Source organism: Xiphophorus couchianus, chromosome 6 (genome assembly GCF_001444195.1).
Source record: "Xiphophorus couchianus chromosome 6, X_couchianus-1.0, whole genome shotgun sequence".
NCBI lineage: Eukaryota > Metazoa > Chordata > Actinopteri > Cyprinodontiformes > Poeciliidae > Xiphophorus > Xiphophorus couchianus.
Genome location: NC_040233.1, coordinates 15,051,716 through 15,067,555, shown reverse-complemented (window position 1 = coordinate 15,067,555; position 15,840 = coordinate 15,051,716). Strand labels below are relative to the sequence as shown.

Here is a 15,840-nt window from a genome sequence, read left to right as displayed (position 1 = left end):
GGATCTTAAAATTCATTGTAACACAGACAGAACATCTTTCCTGCCCACAACCATCACCATCTACAATAACTCTTTAATTAAATGAGTTATAACATTTAATTTTCTTTTTGGACCAATAAAGTATTTTTGAATTTAAATTGACGAATTTATTTCTATAGCATATTTCTATGGCAGTGAAAGATATTAGAGGGGAAATAATATTTATTTTCCAGGCCCAGAGTACCATTTCATAGCACAATCAATTTCCTATTTTACTTTCAGTTGTTACAAAATTAAGAAAATTGACTTCATCAACTAACACCTTGAAATTGGGCCTCTCTCTTAAAAAAAAACAAATAAATAAATAAAGAGACAGAGGCCCTTCAGAAAGTCATCACAACAGTGCTCCTATATTAACCCTTTAATAACTTTTTAAACCAGAGTTTAACTGAGATAAACAGTAGCTCCTTAATGAGCTTAGCAGATGCACAGTTCCACCAGGTGTTTGCCAATTGCGGCTGGATAGTCTGAAGGAGCTGAGTGGGAGAGTCGTGAGAGAGGACAAGAAGTTTGGGTTAGAAACTGCAGTTTGGAGGAGGCGCTTCATCCTCAAATGTGTTGCTAGGTCTTCCCCAAGCTGAATGGCTGACACGAGAGATTAAAGGATTTCTCAAACATGCATGAAAGATTCTAGGCAACACTCCATGTTTCTGATGAGGGAATAACATTATAACATGATGTAAAGCTCAAAAAGGTCAATTTTATATAATACTGCCCCTTTAAAAAGTTAATCAAATTTTTGTCACAGAATATACATGGCAATTTCATCCAAAGTACTGCATGTGACAGACATGCATAAATTTAGAAATTCAAGAAGGCGGCAAATACTTTTTCACACCACTGTATGCCAGTGTTAATATTACAACAAATATAAATACTGGTTATCAGCACACCAGCAGTATTAATATTGGGTATCAATATCAGACTTAATTTGCACATCAGGCCATGCGTAATTTAAAGAGTGCTCAGAGTCAACCTTTGTGATAGTGAAATATTGCAGGCTAAAATGACGTAAGTTATACAGGCTACAAATGAGAAAATATGTGTACATTTGTTTTATTGTCTTCTGCCGACCATATACAAAAATATCCACCTTATTGATAACTGTGACTTTATGTTTCTAAGGTGGCAAAAACAAAATGTAAAGCAAGAAGCCTCAGAGCCTTTTATAAAACTTGTTTCATATTTTACTGGCTGTTGAGTAGAAACATTTAGATTCCACTTGTAATTTCTGAGAACAAGTCTATATAGCTTTGTATTTCACAAACTGAGGATGCCACATTAGCTCTTAAAAATAATTATTTTAGGTCCATCTTCAAAGAAAACTAGATACATTTTCCTTCATGAATTTTTTTTTAAGTGCAACTATTACAACTCTATAAGGAATGTCATTCTGTTATAAGCCCCATGTTGAATCCCTCCACCAGTGCACCATTGTAAGCAGGCCTTAAAAGACAATCGCCCCCTCACCCCCAAATAAAAAAAACATCTAGCTTCATAACAAGAAATAACACCACTATTGGCTTTGCGCAATAAAGGAGTATTAAAAAAATAAATAAATGAACTCAAAATCACAATATAGTCATGGTAAAAACAAACAACGACTAGACCCTGCTGTAGTAACAACTTGTCAGAGGTTCATAAAAGAAAAGTGAAAAATCATGATCTTCTAGATCTTAACATTTGATGCTATAATTGTATATATATGTCCAAATATTTATGGATTAAATTGCCATCGTTTTAATATAGCCTCTGTGTTTTTCCATTTTGCACACCGCTCACAAATCCTCCTTAGTTTTTATCGGATGTAATCTGTATGGATTTTAATTGCAAATTAACTCAATACAAATTTTGCCACATAAAAGAAAAAAAAACAGTACAGTATGCCATAACGTAGTAAACTGTGGTTATATTTTTATATTTTTACATAGTCTCCCACACAACATTCAGCTGTAATTACATGTAACTACACTGGAAGCATCAGATTTCAGTGTTCAGACTGCCAGTTATTTCACTGAAAAACACTCAGGACTAGGGCTCAATCCTATATCGTGCACAAATCCCCCCCACCCTCCCCACAGTCCCACCACAGGGAGAGAAAAAAAAAGGTGAAAATAATGCTGTGGTAAGTAGTCCCAGCAAGCACAGTGCTGCCTGGAAAACCAGACCAGGATCATGCTGCTCTGAAATGGACCGGTCAGCAGATGAAGCGTGGGCAAATCGAGTAATTTCCAACAACCAGGTTTATGAGAACAATATCCAACATCCTCCTTGTTACATATTGTATATTTTAAAATGTGACGTGAGTTTCCTAACTGCAGATAAAATGGCTTTGAGATAAGATCAAAATCTAATGCTCCACATGACCACAAGGTTTAGACAATGGAAGGTTGGACAGACGTGAACATTGAGCTGAATGTGCCTCCAACTAAGATAGCAACGGTGATCATTACAAATGGAACTGAAGCAAGTACATATTTGCTGAATGACAATTTATTTTCAGATGATCAAGATCAAGCAACTTAACTCTGTTTAAAGTTGTCTTTCCACTGGGCCATTGACACATCATCTGCATGCTTACAGATTAAGCAATCCATTGGGAACAGGGTATTAAGATTGATTGAGAGGACAGACTTAGGAGTTAAGAAGCTAGACGGCATCATTTTACAGAGCAGTCCTAGTCCATAGTGTGCGCTATGATAGTCAGACTGAGACATAACACCCTACCAGTACCCCATGAAAATCATTTAAACTGGAATTACTGGAAATAAAGAAGCTACAACTTTTCACATGAAGTTTTATGAACTCATATTTACACATTCTTGATGCCATGCAAATCATCAAATCACAGAAAAAGCTTCACATTTTCTGCAGTAAAGTATATTTGCTTTCAAAATTCATATCACAAGCATATCCAGAGTGTGTCAAAATGTGTTGACCTGCCAAAGATCGGTATGAATTTTTGAAAGCTTCTTCCAAAGCTACCTATTTTATCCCATTACAAACTTATGCAACCCATAAGTGCAATACGATATATCTTTATTGTCAGATCAAGCCTGAAATTTGAAGTGCTGCATATCTGTCAAAAAAGGTTAACCAAGACTTAATGGAAAACATTGTCCAGAAGAAAATTTCCTCTATTATTATTTCCAATAGGACATAGGAAAGGGAAAAAATCAGAGTAATTACATATAGATAAAACATAGGTCAATCTGAACTAGAATCTATTCCAACAATACTTTATCCACACTAATTGGGAGACTTCCAGGCATGCAACCAAAATTAACCACCAATTGAACAAAATATTGACACTACTGCTAAACTCCTTTTCCATTTGACACAGCGGCTCCATCATTTTGATGAGAAAGCCATTTCTTAAGAGGATCTAAACGTAAAGTTACTTCTTTGAACACTGGTAGTACAATAGACACCTACTTTTTCTTGCTTTTAGCAGTTGATAGGGGTGGTAGTTGTGGTAGGACGGCGGCCGCAGCAGCATCCTTGCGCGGCCTGCCACGTGGTCGCTTGTCTGCATTGGCAGGACTTCCTGTGGACGTGGTCCCTACGCTGCTGGACGACGGCGAGGGTCCCTGGTCAGAGGTCTCCACAGTTTTATCCTCTGATGACATTCTGAAACAATAAGAAGTAAAGTTGGTTTTAAAAATTGGAAAGTGGAAGCTAACATACCATATAATTAGACCTAATTCTACCTAGGTCTAAATATACTACTTGAAAATCACTGGAATTTCAAATAGTATGTAAGAAAATAGCAAGACAAGATAAAATAAATCTATTCACACAGATACAAGCCTCAATATACTAAAGCAAAGCAATGTTTTTGCCACTGTGTGGAAAATACATACCACACAATACCCCAAAAGCCAACGAACCAGGAAGCATTACCTCTGTATAATTTTTCACCACCACAAATTTTAATGTTACTTTGAGGATGCAAAAAACTGTGAATATTTTTTAATGACTGTCGTAAAACATTAGATTTGGTTCATGCTTTTACACTAATCTCAAACATGCAATTAAGGCCTTAAAGTAGATGCACTTAAGCATAATGGTAGAGTGTAAATAATTGGCATTAAAAGACATTGTGTAAAAGTCAACATAATTAGGCAGTTTTCATCACCACTGCAACATAATTTTACTAGAGATGCACCAGCTGGCAACTAAAATCTGACAATTTTAGGCTTCATCAGCTCCAACAGATCCCTGGCCTGACAAGTGAAAATTACAGAAGTAATTCAGGCTCACAGTAACAACAATATTTGGGGTGGATGTTCTTACAGTTGGAGGAACCAAACTTTTTTCAATTCTTGTGAAAATAAAAGTCACAGTAAGCACAGGTGTATGAAGGTTTTTAGAAAAAACAGCATGATGCATGTTGAGACACGTTTGTGGTTCCTTCAGGCTGTGAGTGAGTGTAAAACTAAAGGTAGATAACAAGAAGGGTGAATGGCAAACCTAATAGCAGTTCTGTTTTACCTTTTTGATTCTGTGAAAAAACTATAGATAAAATTATTTTTAAACAGATGTCAGAGACAGACTTATTTTATTGTTGTTGCAGAAAGACAATAGTGAAATTGGCAACGAAATGGGTCTCAAGGGTCATTTATGGTGACCCTTGAGAAAAAAAACCAGAAAAATCACAGGTGTGCCTATAAATACATACAAACAATGCATTGCTAAATATGTATAACGTAGCTTTGTCAGACCGTCTTAGTCAGGGGAATTATTGGTGTTGAGCAATATGATGGCCAATGGGAGGTACCTATTTCTGAGTCTGCCTGTTCTACAGCGGATGCTGCGGAAACTCCTGCCAGATGCCAACTAGATGAACAAACCAAGGAGAGGGTGGGTGGAATCGGAGAGGATCTGGTGAGCTCTGGCTAAACAACGTCTGTGTGCAATGTTCTGTATGGCAGGGAGTGGAGTCCCAATGATCTTCTCCGTTGTCCAAAACCACTCTTCGCTTTCAGTATGTCGCGCTTTTTGACTTAATAAATATTTATCTACATTAAAACATCTGAAAACCTATACACATAAAGCTAGACAGCAGTAGTAAAAAAAACAAAATATAAAAGCTTCACCACAGAGAACAAGCTGCAACAATTAGACTTTTAGTATATTGTTTAAGTTTCAGCGTTGATTCCTCAATATACGAGGTCTTGCTAATATATTTAATAGATTTTAATCTCAGATTTTTTTTTTACTTGGATAAATTAATTATACCTCCTAGTTTGCTGTATAACAATTTATTGTTTTCTGAGGAATCTGGTCTAGTCATTTCTGGTTTAATATCCAAGAGCTATTACATATTAAAACTAATGCATGCAAACTTTGTTTTAATTCAACTATGAAATGTAACAAACATTGGCTATAAAACACACAAACAAAAAAACATTCTGCGGGCTTATTAATTAAAAGGTAGTAGTTTTAAGAACATCAGAACATGAAGGGACTTTTCCCAGTTGTTGGAAATGTATTTATTCCTAAAACCAAAGAACGATGAACCAGTTCCTGCATGTATTCTACACCTCAGTGACAATTATCTGTTCAACAACATAACCTTGCCTAAAAAGGGTCACGCAACAAGATTCTGACTCTAAAAATAGCGTCAAATCTACAACAATAGGAGTGAAAAAAGAAAATAACCAAGGTGTTGCAGTGGTCCAGTCAAAGTCCAGGACTAAACCAGACAGGAATGCTGTGACTGGATGTCCAGGAGGCTATGAATAAACAAACTCAATGAACTGAGGCAACACTGTCAAGACAAATGGGCTTGACAATAGAAACTTCAACAGGAATGTGAAAGTGAAGATCATAAAGTTGATTCCATAAGCTGCTAAATCATAGGATGTGCATCTTTTTTTTTCTTTTTATAGTAAAATGTATCAAGTGAATGAGTGTACATACTTGAATTTTAAGATTAAAGTGTATATGTGGAGTACCCCTTCCCAAAGGCAGACAAAATTACACTAATTTAAACATCCATATGCAGATTAGACAACATTTTGAACATTTATGGTGACCCTTGAAGCAATTAGTTTCTCTGATCTATACAGTTATTTACATTTCTTGCCTGCAGCTCTTTAGGTGACCTCACAGATCTCCGGTCAGATTTACTTCTGAATTTTAACGAGGCAATTAAAACCTTCAAATGTCCTCTCATGAAGCAATTTCGCTGTTGAATTTGGTTCATGTTTGGCCCGCAAGATGATGCAAAATAAAATCAATGTTCAACTTCTGCTTTATATAAATAATCAAGATCTACCTAAACAAAGGTGATCCCAAAAGATGACATGCTACCACAATATTTTACTGTGGGTTTGGTGCACTTCCAGTGATGTTCAGTGTTTTTGTGCCACACCATTTGGAATAGTTCCCGCAATACGTCACTCCTACACCCAGGTGCTCTGTCGCCATCTTGATAGTACAGAAGTAGCTCTCCACCTCATTGATGGCACATAAGAGGACCGCAATGGTTGGAGATTGTTGGATTCAAGGGCGTAAAAACAAGTGTGATAAAACAGTATAGAGAAGTTTTAATTACATCCCAGGAAGACGAGCAAATTCTCTGTTACTAAGCATCGAGTGTCGACTAGTGTGGCTGGGTAATATACTGAGGGAACAACAGCCATCTATTACAGTCAGTGTACTGAACAGATTTCTGTAAAAATGTATTTTGGAGGCAAACCTGCAGAAGTGTAAGACAGATCCATTTGCACAAAGTAGAAACAAAGTTATAAAATCTAAATGTGGGGGCATGCCGTGGTGGCGTAGGGGTTAGAGCGACCCATATTTGGAGGCCTTGAGTCCTCGACGCGGCCGTCGCGGGTTCGACTCCCGGACCCGACGACATTTGCCACATGTCTTCCCCCCTCTCCTTCCCCGTTTCCTGTCAGCCTACTATCATATAAGGGACACTAGAGCCCACAAAAGACCCCCTGGAGGGGTAAAAAAAAAAATCTAAATGTGCAAATATACATTTCTTCTTGTTTAACACCAGCACTTGAACAGAAAAAAAACTGCTGCTGTACTTCAGCATATACTTTGACATATGCAATTACTGTTTATTTCACCATATTTGCAATCATGTAATGTTAATAAAACAGTACTTGCTTAAATTTACATTCCAGTTGTTAATTATAAAGTGTCACATATAGCAGGTGGTAGAAAAGGAGGCAGCAGACTGCACATGATGGTTAATACTCAGGCCTTCTGCTTGTTATTAATGTTTTGTTAGAGGTTTCTGGTGCTTCAACTGACAATGTGCGCAGTAGAAACAGCCTTTTGGGAAATGGATCAACTTTATGCTCTTAAAGATGGAGTATGTAACTTTTACATATTTTGGAAACCGTCACCATGTGACCTTGTGGTAGTATGGTATGAGATAGAAAATCTGTGAAAAATCTAGCTTCTCTGCTTTCTCCCAGTGCTAACTGGAATCAACCAATCAGAGCCAGGAGGCGGATCTAAGCGCTGTCAACCACAATCAACCACATAGTCAGAAGTTCTTGCTAATCCTTTAGTGCTTTCTTTTTAATTTCTCTAAAATTCCCAATCTAGAAAAATAGCTTTTCTGCAGGACACATTTGAGTTTTTAGAATGTCTCTTTATGTCACTATTATTTTCTCTACTTTTTAAATTCTTGATGGCTGCTTTCACAATGCCATAATATTTATGTAATGCAGTATACATTTTTACTAACTTTTACTGTACAATACAATTATTTTTGATGCTTTGCAACCTTTAAATAAAGAATGCATACGAGCTAAAACCATACTAGGAGATGATTTTTTTTTTTTTTTTTTTGATTAGGCTAAAAACATTTTACTACTACGGTACTTACAGCTCAAGACTCGAAGAATGAAAGTCTGGGACTTAACAGTTCAACAAATATTTCATTACCCATGTTGTTCTTTTTATTTTTGTCTTTTCCCTTGAAATGTACTTTATATCATAGATAGTGAGTTTTCAAATGATTTATAGAACATGTAAGGTTTAAAAAACTGGCATTTCAAACACTTTGAGTAAATGTATACTGTATTACAGAAATATGTACTATTCAAAATAATTCACTTGATTTTTGTGATGATTACCAGAGCTGTTCATATAGTGACATTCAGATATAGGTCCATGATATGCAATTAGTTATCCTGTAGCAAATTTGTCCTAGGTCTTTAAACATCCCATAGGCAGCAATGATGGCCAGGCCTGTATGACCTTTAAAAACCAACCAACCAAACAGAAGAAATGTCTTAAACCTACTTAATTTTAATCATGCTTAAATAATAAGTGTATGTTCATCTGCATGCAGTCTTCAGCTGACTTTTTTTATTATTCTGAAATATGAATGAGGCTAATGTCTTGAAGGTTGGTAATGCAACAAAGTTTTGTTCAGCATGAAAAAAAAATGGGCAGCTTCGAATGTTTAATACTTATTTTAGCTATTTAAAGAACATTTAAAATGAAAATGTGCATTTCAGGAGTATGCAATGTTACATTAGTCGACATTAACCTGTTTCACAAGAGACTGTTGATAAGTTTGGAGCCCAGTTGTTCAGCCAGTTTGCTACAAAGTCCCATATGTACGGAAGAGGATTAGGGCCACCGAAGAAAAAAAAGAATTCTGACTTTAAAGTCAGAATTCTGAGATTAAAGTCAGAAAGTCAGAATTCTGAGATTAAAGTCAGAATTCTGAGATTAAAGTCAGAAAGTCAGAATTCTGAGATTAAAGTCAGAATTCTGAGATTAAAGTCAGAATTCTGAGTTTTCTGATGAAGTTGGGGTTTTTTAATACACTATTATTCTCCCATATATTTTAACCTTATGTTTGCATTTGTTTGTTACTATAATCTAAATTGTAAGTTTACAGTGATGCGCACAATGGCTTTCTTAAAAAAGGACATTACACTTTGAGGAATATCAATTTTCAGAAATCACCTTTCAAATTAGGCCAAGTGTATGACGCATCCTGGCATCATGTGTGAAACGCTTAAGAGGCAAAATTATGTTGGTTGACCTCTTGTCTTAGAGAGGTCAACAAAAGTAGCCAGAGCAGAAGTATATAAAAGAAAGTTCAGGCAGCTAAAGGACATACTGACCAAAGGCAACTTTGCCACTTTATTTTTAACTTTAATCTCGACTTTTGCCAAAGTCAAAATTGGCACTTTGTGATCAGTTGACTTTAAATTTTACCATTACATAATTAGGATCAAATTGCACTATCGGGGTGCTGTGGAGGCACAGGAGTAAAGTACAACCCAAATATGGAGGCCTTAGTCCTCGACACAGACGACAAAGATTTGAGTCTCGGCCTGATGACCTTTGCCACATGTCTTCCCCCTCTCTCATTACCATTAGCCTTTCCTGTCTAACCACTCTCAAATAAAGGCCGGCTGAGCCAAAAAAAAAAAAAAAAAAACGTTAAAAAAATTTGCACTGTAGATAACTGGATCAGAATGCAACTATATGGACCGTGTTAGAATTAGATTACTTAACATTAAATTTAAAGTAAAACTAATTCCATAACTGAATATGCAGGATCATACTCTGATCATATGTACTGCTCATTAGTACTGCTATCTTACAGTACTTACAGTAAAAGTACTGTAAGATAGAATTTGGTGCCAATGATTCATGGAATTAAACTACACATTTAGGTTTTGAGTACGGTACATTCAACTCATTTTACAAAACAGACAATGTCATCTTGTCAATCTGTGCTGTAGTCCAAACTAATATTACTTTTGACATTAATAAAGCCAAACTTGGCCTAAAATAAAATTTTCTAAAGCATTAACATTATAAATGTAACACTGCTGCTAAGGCAGAGTTACTTTATGTCCCAAATATAATAAGATATACAGAAACGACTCTAAAATGGAATCGACTGGAATTCATGTGTACTTTGCCATGTAGTAGGCCTGGTGGAGTCTCATGTCCACACCGGACATTTCTTATTTTGCCACAGAAACTGACGAGTTAAAGTAAAAGTGCTATTTATTTAGCATTATTTATTTTTCATAAGTAGCATAATGTTGGGTGGGGAAAGGTAAGGGTAAGTCTGCTACAGGAGAGACTGGTCCACAAAATAATGATGGCACCTCAAGGTGAGGACGGCATGTGAAAATAGAGATACTGTTTTGAGGCAGTATCTCTTTATAGGACTATCATATCACTGTGTTTTAGTAAATACATACATTTTACTTACAGAATTGAATTACTTAATACAAATAAAGATTTATCCGAAATGTTTTAAATGCAACTAATTTGTACACTGTCGTACTGTGACAGAGTGTAGAGTAAGAATGCTAACTCAAAAAAAAAAAAACAATGAAAACGTCAGCTTGTCAAACTTTGAAGGGATGTGAGAAGCAGGTGAGGGGCTGAGCTGCAGCAGATGATGTAATTTTGTTGAAGTACAGCTTCCCTACTAGTTTGCTAAAAACGATCTGAGGCCCGATTCAATATGTTGCCAAAGATACAGTCAGTGCAATAAAATGGGGAAAAAAAAACAAAGTTGCCTGCACTGAAATGAAGGTGGTTTCAAAAAAACCTGATTACAAGACCGACCTTCTGGGTGCAAACAGAATCACTACAGAGTAACATGTTCTTTATTGCACAGCACAGTATTGTAAATTTTCTCAAATATCTTTTTTGAAACCATTTAATCATTTTTCAGATCACCAAAGGACATAGTGCAACTAGTTACAAAAATGCTTTATTAGCTGTTAAATGCCCAAGGACAGAGCTGACTGAATATTTTGACTTTTTTGTTTACTGTGAACATGGTTTAATCAAAGTACTTGGAACCATTTCCAGGGTTAACCAAAAAAATAACAAAAAGAACAAATTTTTAAAAAAAACTGATCTTTGCATATTAACATCCTTTTAATACAACAATGTGCTTCAAACTTCTGCCAAACCACATTTTCTCAAACGATTTTATTCTTTTTACGAAAGTTGATCCAATAACTAGCACATACCAAACAAGATTGTTTTTAGTAAAGAGCAATTACATATAAAAAAGACCAAAGTTTTAGGTTGAGTCATAAAGCAATATTTTATTTAAATGTTTCACTATTTAAACACATCAGCTGTGATGCATTCTCTGATGTCACTGCTGGAGACAGAAAGTACACAGAAGAAAAATGCTACATGAACTATGAAAATGTAATATCTCCAGATTAAAGTATTCGTGCATTGTAAATATATAAATATAAAGAATAAGCAACCAATACACACAAGTCAGACAGGAGAAATGTGTACAAATTTGACTGTTACTGTCCACCAAATCATTTTGTGAAAAATGGGGTCTGTTTTCAAAACGCGAACAATAAAGGGCTACTGTCGCAAAAAATATTTTTCTCATAATGGTGAAACTACAACAAATTCAATCTTTGCTAGCTGAACCAAGATTTTATACTATTTTGAAAGAAAACTTAAAGCTCAAGTTTCTTCACTGTTTCATCACTAGACTTTATTCTGACAAGACTCCCTTCTTTTTTACTTTAAGACATCTGAAGGTGCTGTGGCAAAAAGTGTTGTAAATTGATGCATTACAATTACAAAAGTACACAAAGGTTTTAAAAGAGGTACGATTTAAATGCCTTAAGTATTTTGAAGATATTGTTCCAATGGTTTAGTCTTTTTTTAACAAAGTATAGGGGTGATTGTAGTTTTCACTATGTGGAGAATGGAATAACAGTGCTACCTTTGCCCCACCTGTTGCTGCAGAGCTATGAAAGAAACAGTGAAGTTGTGGAAACAAATAGAGGGACATCCATCACCTTCCTTAATGGAATGCCATTTTCATACAAGATGGTTGGTTTGCTGGCTACCGGAAGAGCTAGCCACATTAATAACCCAACCATTTATAGCTCTGCAACTCTACTACTATCCAGCACAATAAGCACTTGAAAACTCATTTGATGTTATAGATTTCTGTTTAAACAACGTATTATTATAAAACTGGTACTTTTACCAAAAGCAGTCATTTAATTACAGTTTCATTTCTACATCAATGGCAAAAATATTTCAGGGTACAGGTCATTTGCCCTTTAGCTATTTCATACAAATGCATTTTGATTGTTTTACACCCAACTTTTTGTGGGGGTATTAAATGTAGCAGTCTAAAACGGGACGCTCCATACCACCTGTACACCAGTTTGTACAACACAGGGGTCCTTTGTGTACCCACTTCAACAACTAAGGATTTCAAGCGATTTTCTACAATCTACATAATGGAAAAGTAATTATCTGACAGCAATAAATATTCTCTAGTAGCTTGAGGCCACTTGGAGCTATTTTGGTTAGATATGGGATTATAATCTGTCATATTTCATAAGTGTCGACTAGCCCAACAGAAATCAGAACCAAAATAAATGGAAATTGCATATCATAAAAGGTGCTCAGGAAAAGTACTGAATATAGGCAAGTTACATTATACATGGGATTTGAATATTTTTATGACAACTAAAATGAATACGTTTCAGATATTTTTCATTGTGTTTTACAGCTAACAAAAATTTAATTTCTCTGGAAACTTCAATCTACAGCTCTGCTGAAGTTTTAAGGAAGCCAAGCTTCCTTTAGTGTCAGGTAGCACTTCTGCAACACCAGCAGATCACTAAATCATCACAGAGTTTAAAAACTATCCACTGGACTTCAGACAAAATGGATTCTGAGCCTCCCTTCCTTCAGATTCTGGGATCACAAATTTCAACTGAAATTATAATAAAAAATTGCTCTTTATTTTCATCTGAAAAGAATGACTTCGGGCCACTTTGCAACAACTCAGGTCTTTTTCTCCTTCGTTCAGATAAGACTCTTTCTGAAGCTGAATGCAACAATTTCTTGATTGGAATGTAGGATACGTCCTGAAAATGTTGGCGTGTGCTGGCTGAACCTCTCCAAAACTTCTGTCTCAAGGTTGTGCAATATTTTCTACCAAAATTTTTCTCTTCAATTTAACTTTCCAATAAGCTAGTATACAATAAAATATAAAATACAGCACTCTGAACAGCCAACTTCTTTGGCAATTATCTTTTGTGGCTTACCATCTATAGACATGGTGTCAGTGAAAGTGAGCTGGACAACTGTTGGGTCAGCAGTCTTCCGCATGATTACGTAGGCTATGACATAACATTTTTGTATTAAAGACATTTCTTTAAATTGATTTTAATATTCCAACATTCTGAGTAGCTATAATTTTGAGGTTTAATTAGCTTTAAGCCTTTACAATCAAACCTAATATAAATAAATGGTTAAAATAGTCTGTTTCTTTTTTAATAGAATTACTAGAACAAATTAACTTTTCAAGTATATTCTTATTTGCTGATATGCACTTATAGGCATTCAATAATTAAGACAATGTAGAAAATTGATGAAATGACAATATGTGGATATGAAATTAGATTATAAACGGATGAATGGGACAAAATCACGCAGAACTAAACATTAGAGAAAACAAAATTTTATTGACATTAAGTCATAATAATGAGAAGTGTTGAAAGAGCAATTATTACACAGCCAAAGCATCTTTCACAGCCTCTACTACTCGCCTAGACCAGTGGCCAAACTCTACGAAATATTTTTACCTGAGATTTGCTATGGTATAATATACATATTACAAAATTATTGACATGGACATGTTTTAAGAAACAGGTGGTTACTACCCGGCGAGGCACTGTATGGAGACAGTTCTCAAAAATGGTAGCATTACAGATATTTTCGAGTAGAAGTCAAGACAAAAAACAACACTATATTTGAACATTCCGACATGCACTGGTGGGACATGCAATGCATAGATTTTTTTCTTTTTTGGAGCGGTTATGGGCAGCAGGGGTGCAAATTAAAACATGCTAACGTTAGCTTTTGTTAACCCACATCTTGGGCACAAAGCAGCTGCACAGGAGCTAACTACAGCTAGAGCTAGCCTGTTGTGTAGGAACTCTGTCGCCTTTCCTCGGTCATACAGACTAAACAGACACTGACATCGACCAAATTTAACTAAAATTGCAAAAGTATAAACCGATCCACCATGTCTTAGCCGCCCATACACAGCTGATTGGATTTAGCTTCAGGAAGACAACTCTGAAAAGAGGCTAAAGGAGCAAACAGGTTACCAGTGGATGAAGATAGTTCACCAACTCATCCGAACTACAACCCACAACAAAACATTTCACACCAACGCGTTTTTCTTCATCTCTGAATAGGACGGGAAACATAACGTGTAACTTTTTTCCCCATATAATCAACGACCAATCGAAAAGAAGGCAATGATCCGGAATTGTGCCCAGCACACAAAGGCTCGGTCTATTCAATGGAACGGAACTGTTCCAAAGAACTACAATGCCCCTCTAAAAGTGAAAATGCTACATTACACAACGACGCTAAATCTGATTTCTACTTCTCTTGGACAACTTGGGATTGTTGTGTGTGGTTGTTCATGTATTACACTGTGTGAAACGGAATAAACCCCCATTTTCGGTTTATATAGCACCAATGAACCTTTCCATTTAACGTTCCGTTCAATAGTCTGAGTCATGAAAAGCCGAGGCGGCGACAAATCCCCCCTCCTCCCCTCCATCAGACTGGAGGATGATGATGTTGGCTCAGACTCACTTCAAAAAGGTAAAATTCATTACAGAAATCAAGCCAACAACGATAGGAAAGAAAGTTCAGATTACATCTTACCTTCCAGTCCTATGGACAGAGAATTATCCTCTTCATGTCCCAAAATACTGAGGGGATGAAACGTCGTACTTTTATTTGCTAGCAAGCTAGCGAGCTAATGGAGCTAGCTAGCCTCTCTCCAATGAAACAACACTGCAGTTCTCAAAAATGCACAGCACATATCATTATATCCCAGCGTTGCAATGGTATTCCCAACTTTGCCCATTTGATGGAAAAGCAGCTGATGTAAATCCAAAGGAAAAGCACTTCGCTGGCTCGCTCATTTGCGGGGGATCACTTTCCTTTCTCCAATGACAGCTGTCGAGTTCGGGTTATAATACAGCTAGTTGCTGTTAGCCACCCAAGTCTACGGCCAGCAGCAATTTCTCCACCAACATACAAAACGCCCTCAAATCCGAAATTCAGGCTGCCCTATGAACCAGCTTCCCGTAAACTTCAAATGCGAATCCTCGGGGAAAGTATGGCTGCGGCTGAAGCAAATGTTGGGTACGGACCGCTGGCTTGGCAACTGGTTCTATTTTCTTCAGCTGCGACAAGCTGCGGGACCAAGCGGCCAGTTAGAAGACTCTCGTAACCAGCCTGCCACGCAGTAACAACCGGCTCCAAAAATGTGCAAAAGCAAACATTGGCTTCCCTAAAAATGACACTCAGTCTGCCACACGGACCGAGTAGAAATATCAGCAATAAACATGACAAAACCAAGTTGAAGATGACGCTTCGGTGTACTCTATAACGGTGGCCATATCTAATGATAAGTGGCACCGAAGCACAGCCTCCCTAGGCTCCCAACAAAATAGACCCACCTCGTCCAAGCAGAACTACACCGGACGATTATTTTTAGGTCGATTTAAGTGGTCAAAAAATACGCGTTTAAAATATTTAGCAAATGTATTCATCTGTCGATAAGACGAGACAACAAATAATAGGAAGCAGACCGTTTCACAATTTCTTCAAAATACTCTCTGACCCTGCGGAGTGATATGGGCATTTAGTAAATAAAATAATGGCATGGGAAAACATGAAAAGACGGATTGTGGATTTCACCCTTGTCGGAACTGGACTGCGAATAGTTAACGCTCCAGCTCATGC

General features: G+C 36.6%; 1 protein-coding gene across 7 annotated transcripts in view; it reads right to left on the bottom strand.

Annotated features, from left to right (window-relative positions):
- kmt2cb (lysine (K)-specific methyltransferase 2Cb) overlaps window positions 1-15,514 on the bottom strand; it is a 74,104-nt gene extending 58,590 nt beyond the window's left edge. For all 7 annotated transcript variants that reach the window (XM_028019717.1, XM_028019719.1, XM_028019721.1 and 4 more), the window contains exons 1-2: window positions 14,752-15,514; window positions 3,475-3,669 (exon numbers count right to left, since the gene is read on the bottom strand). In XM_028019717.1, the coding sequence (XP_027875518.1) occupies window positions 3,475-3,668 (194 nt within the window). In that variant the 5' untranslated portion in view covers window position 3,669; window positions 14,752-15,514. The remainder of the gene's footprint in view (window positions 1-3,474; window positions 3,670-14,751) is intronic.
- Between the last annotated feature and the right edge of the window lie 326 nt (window positions 15,515-15,840).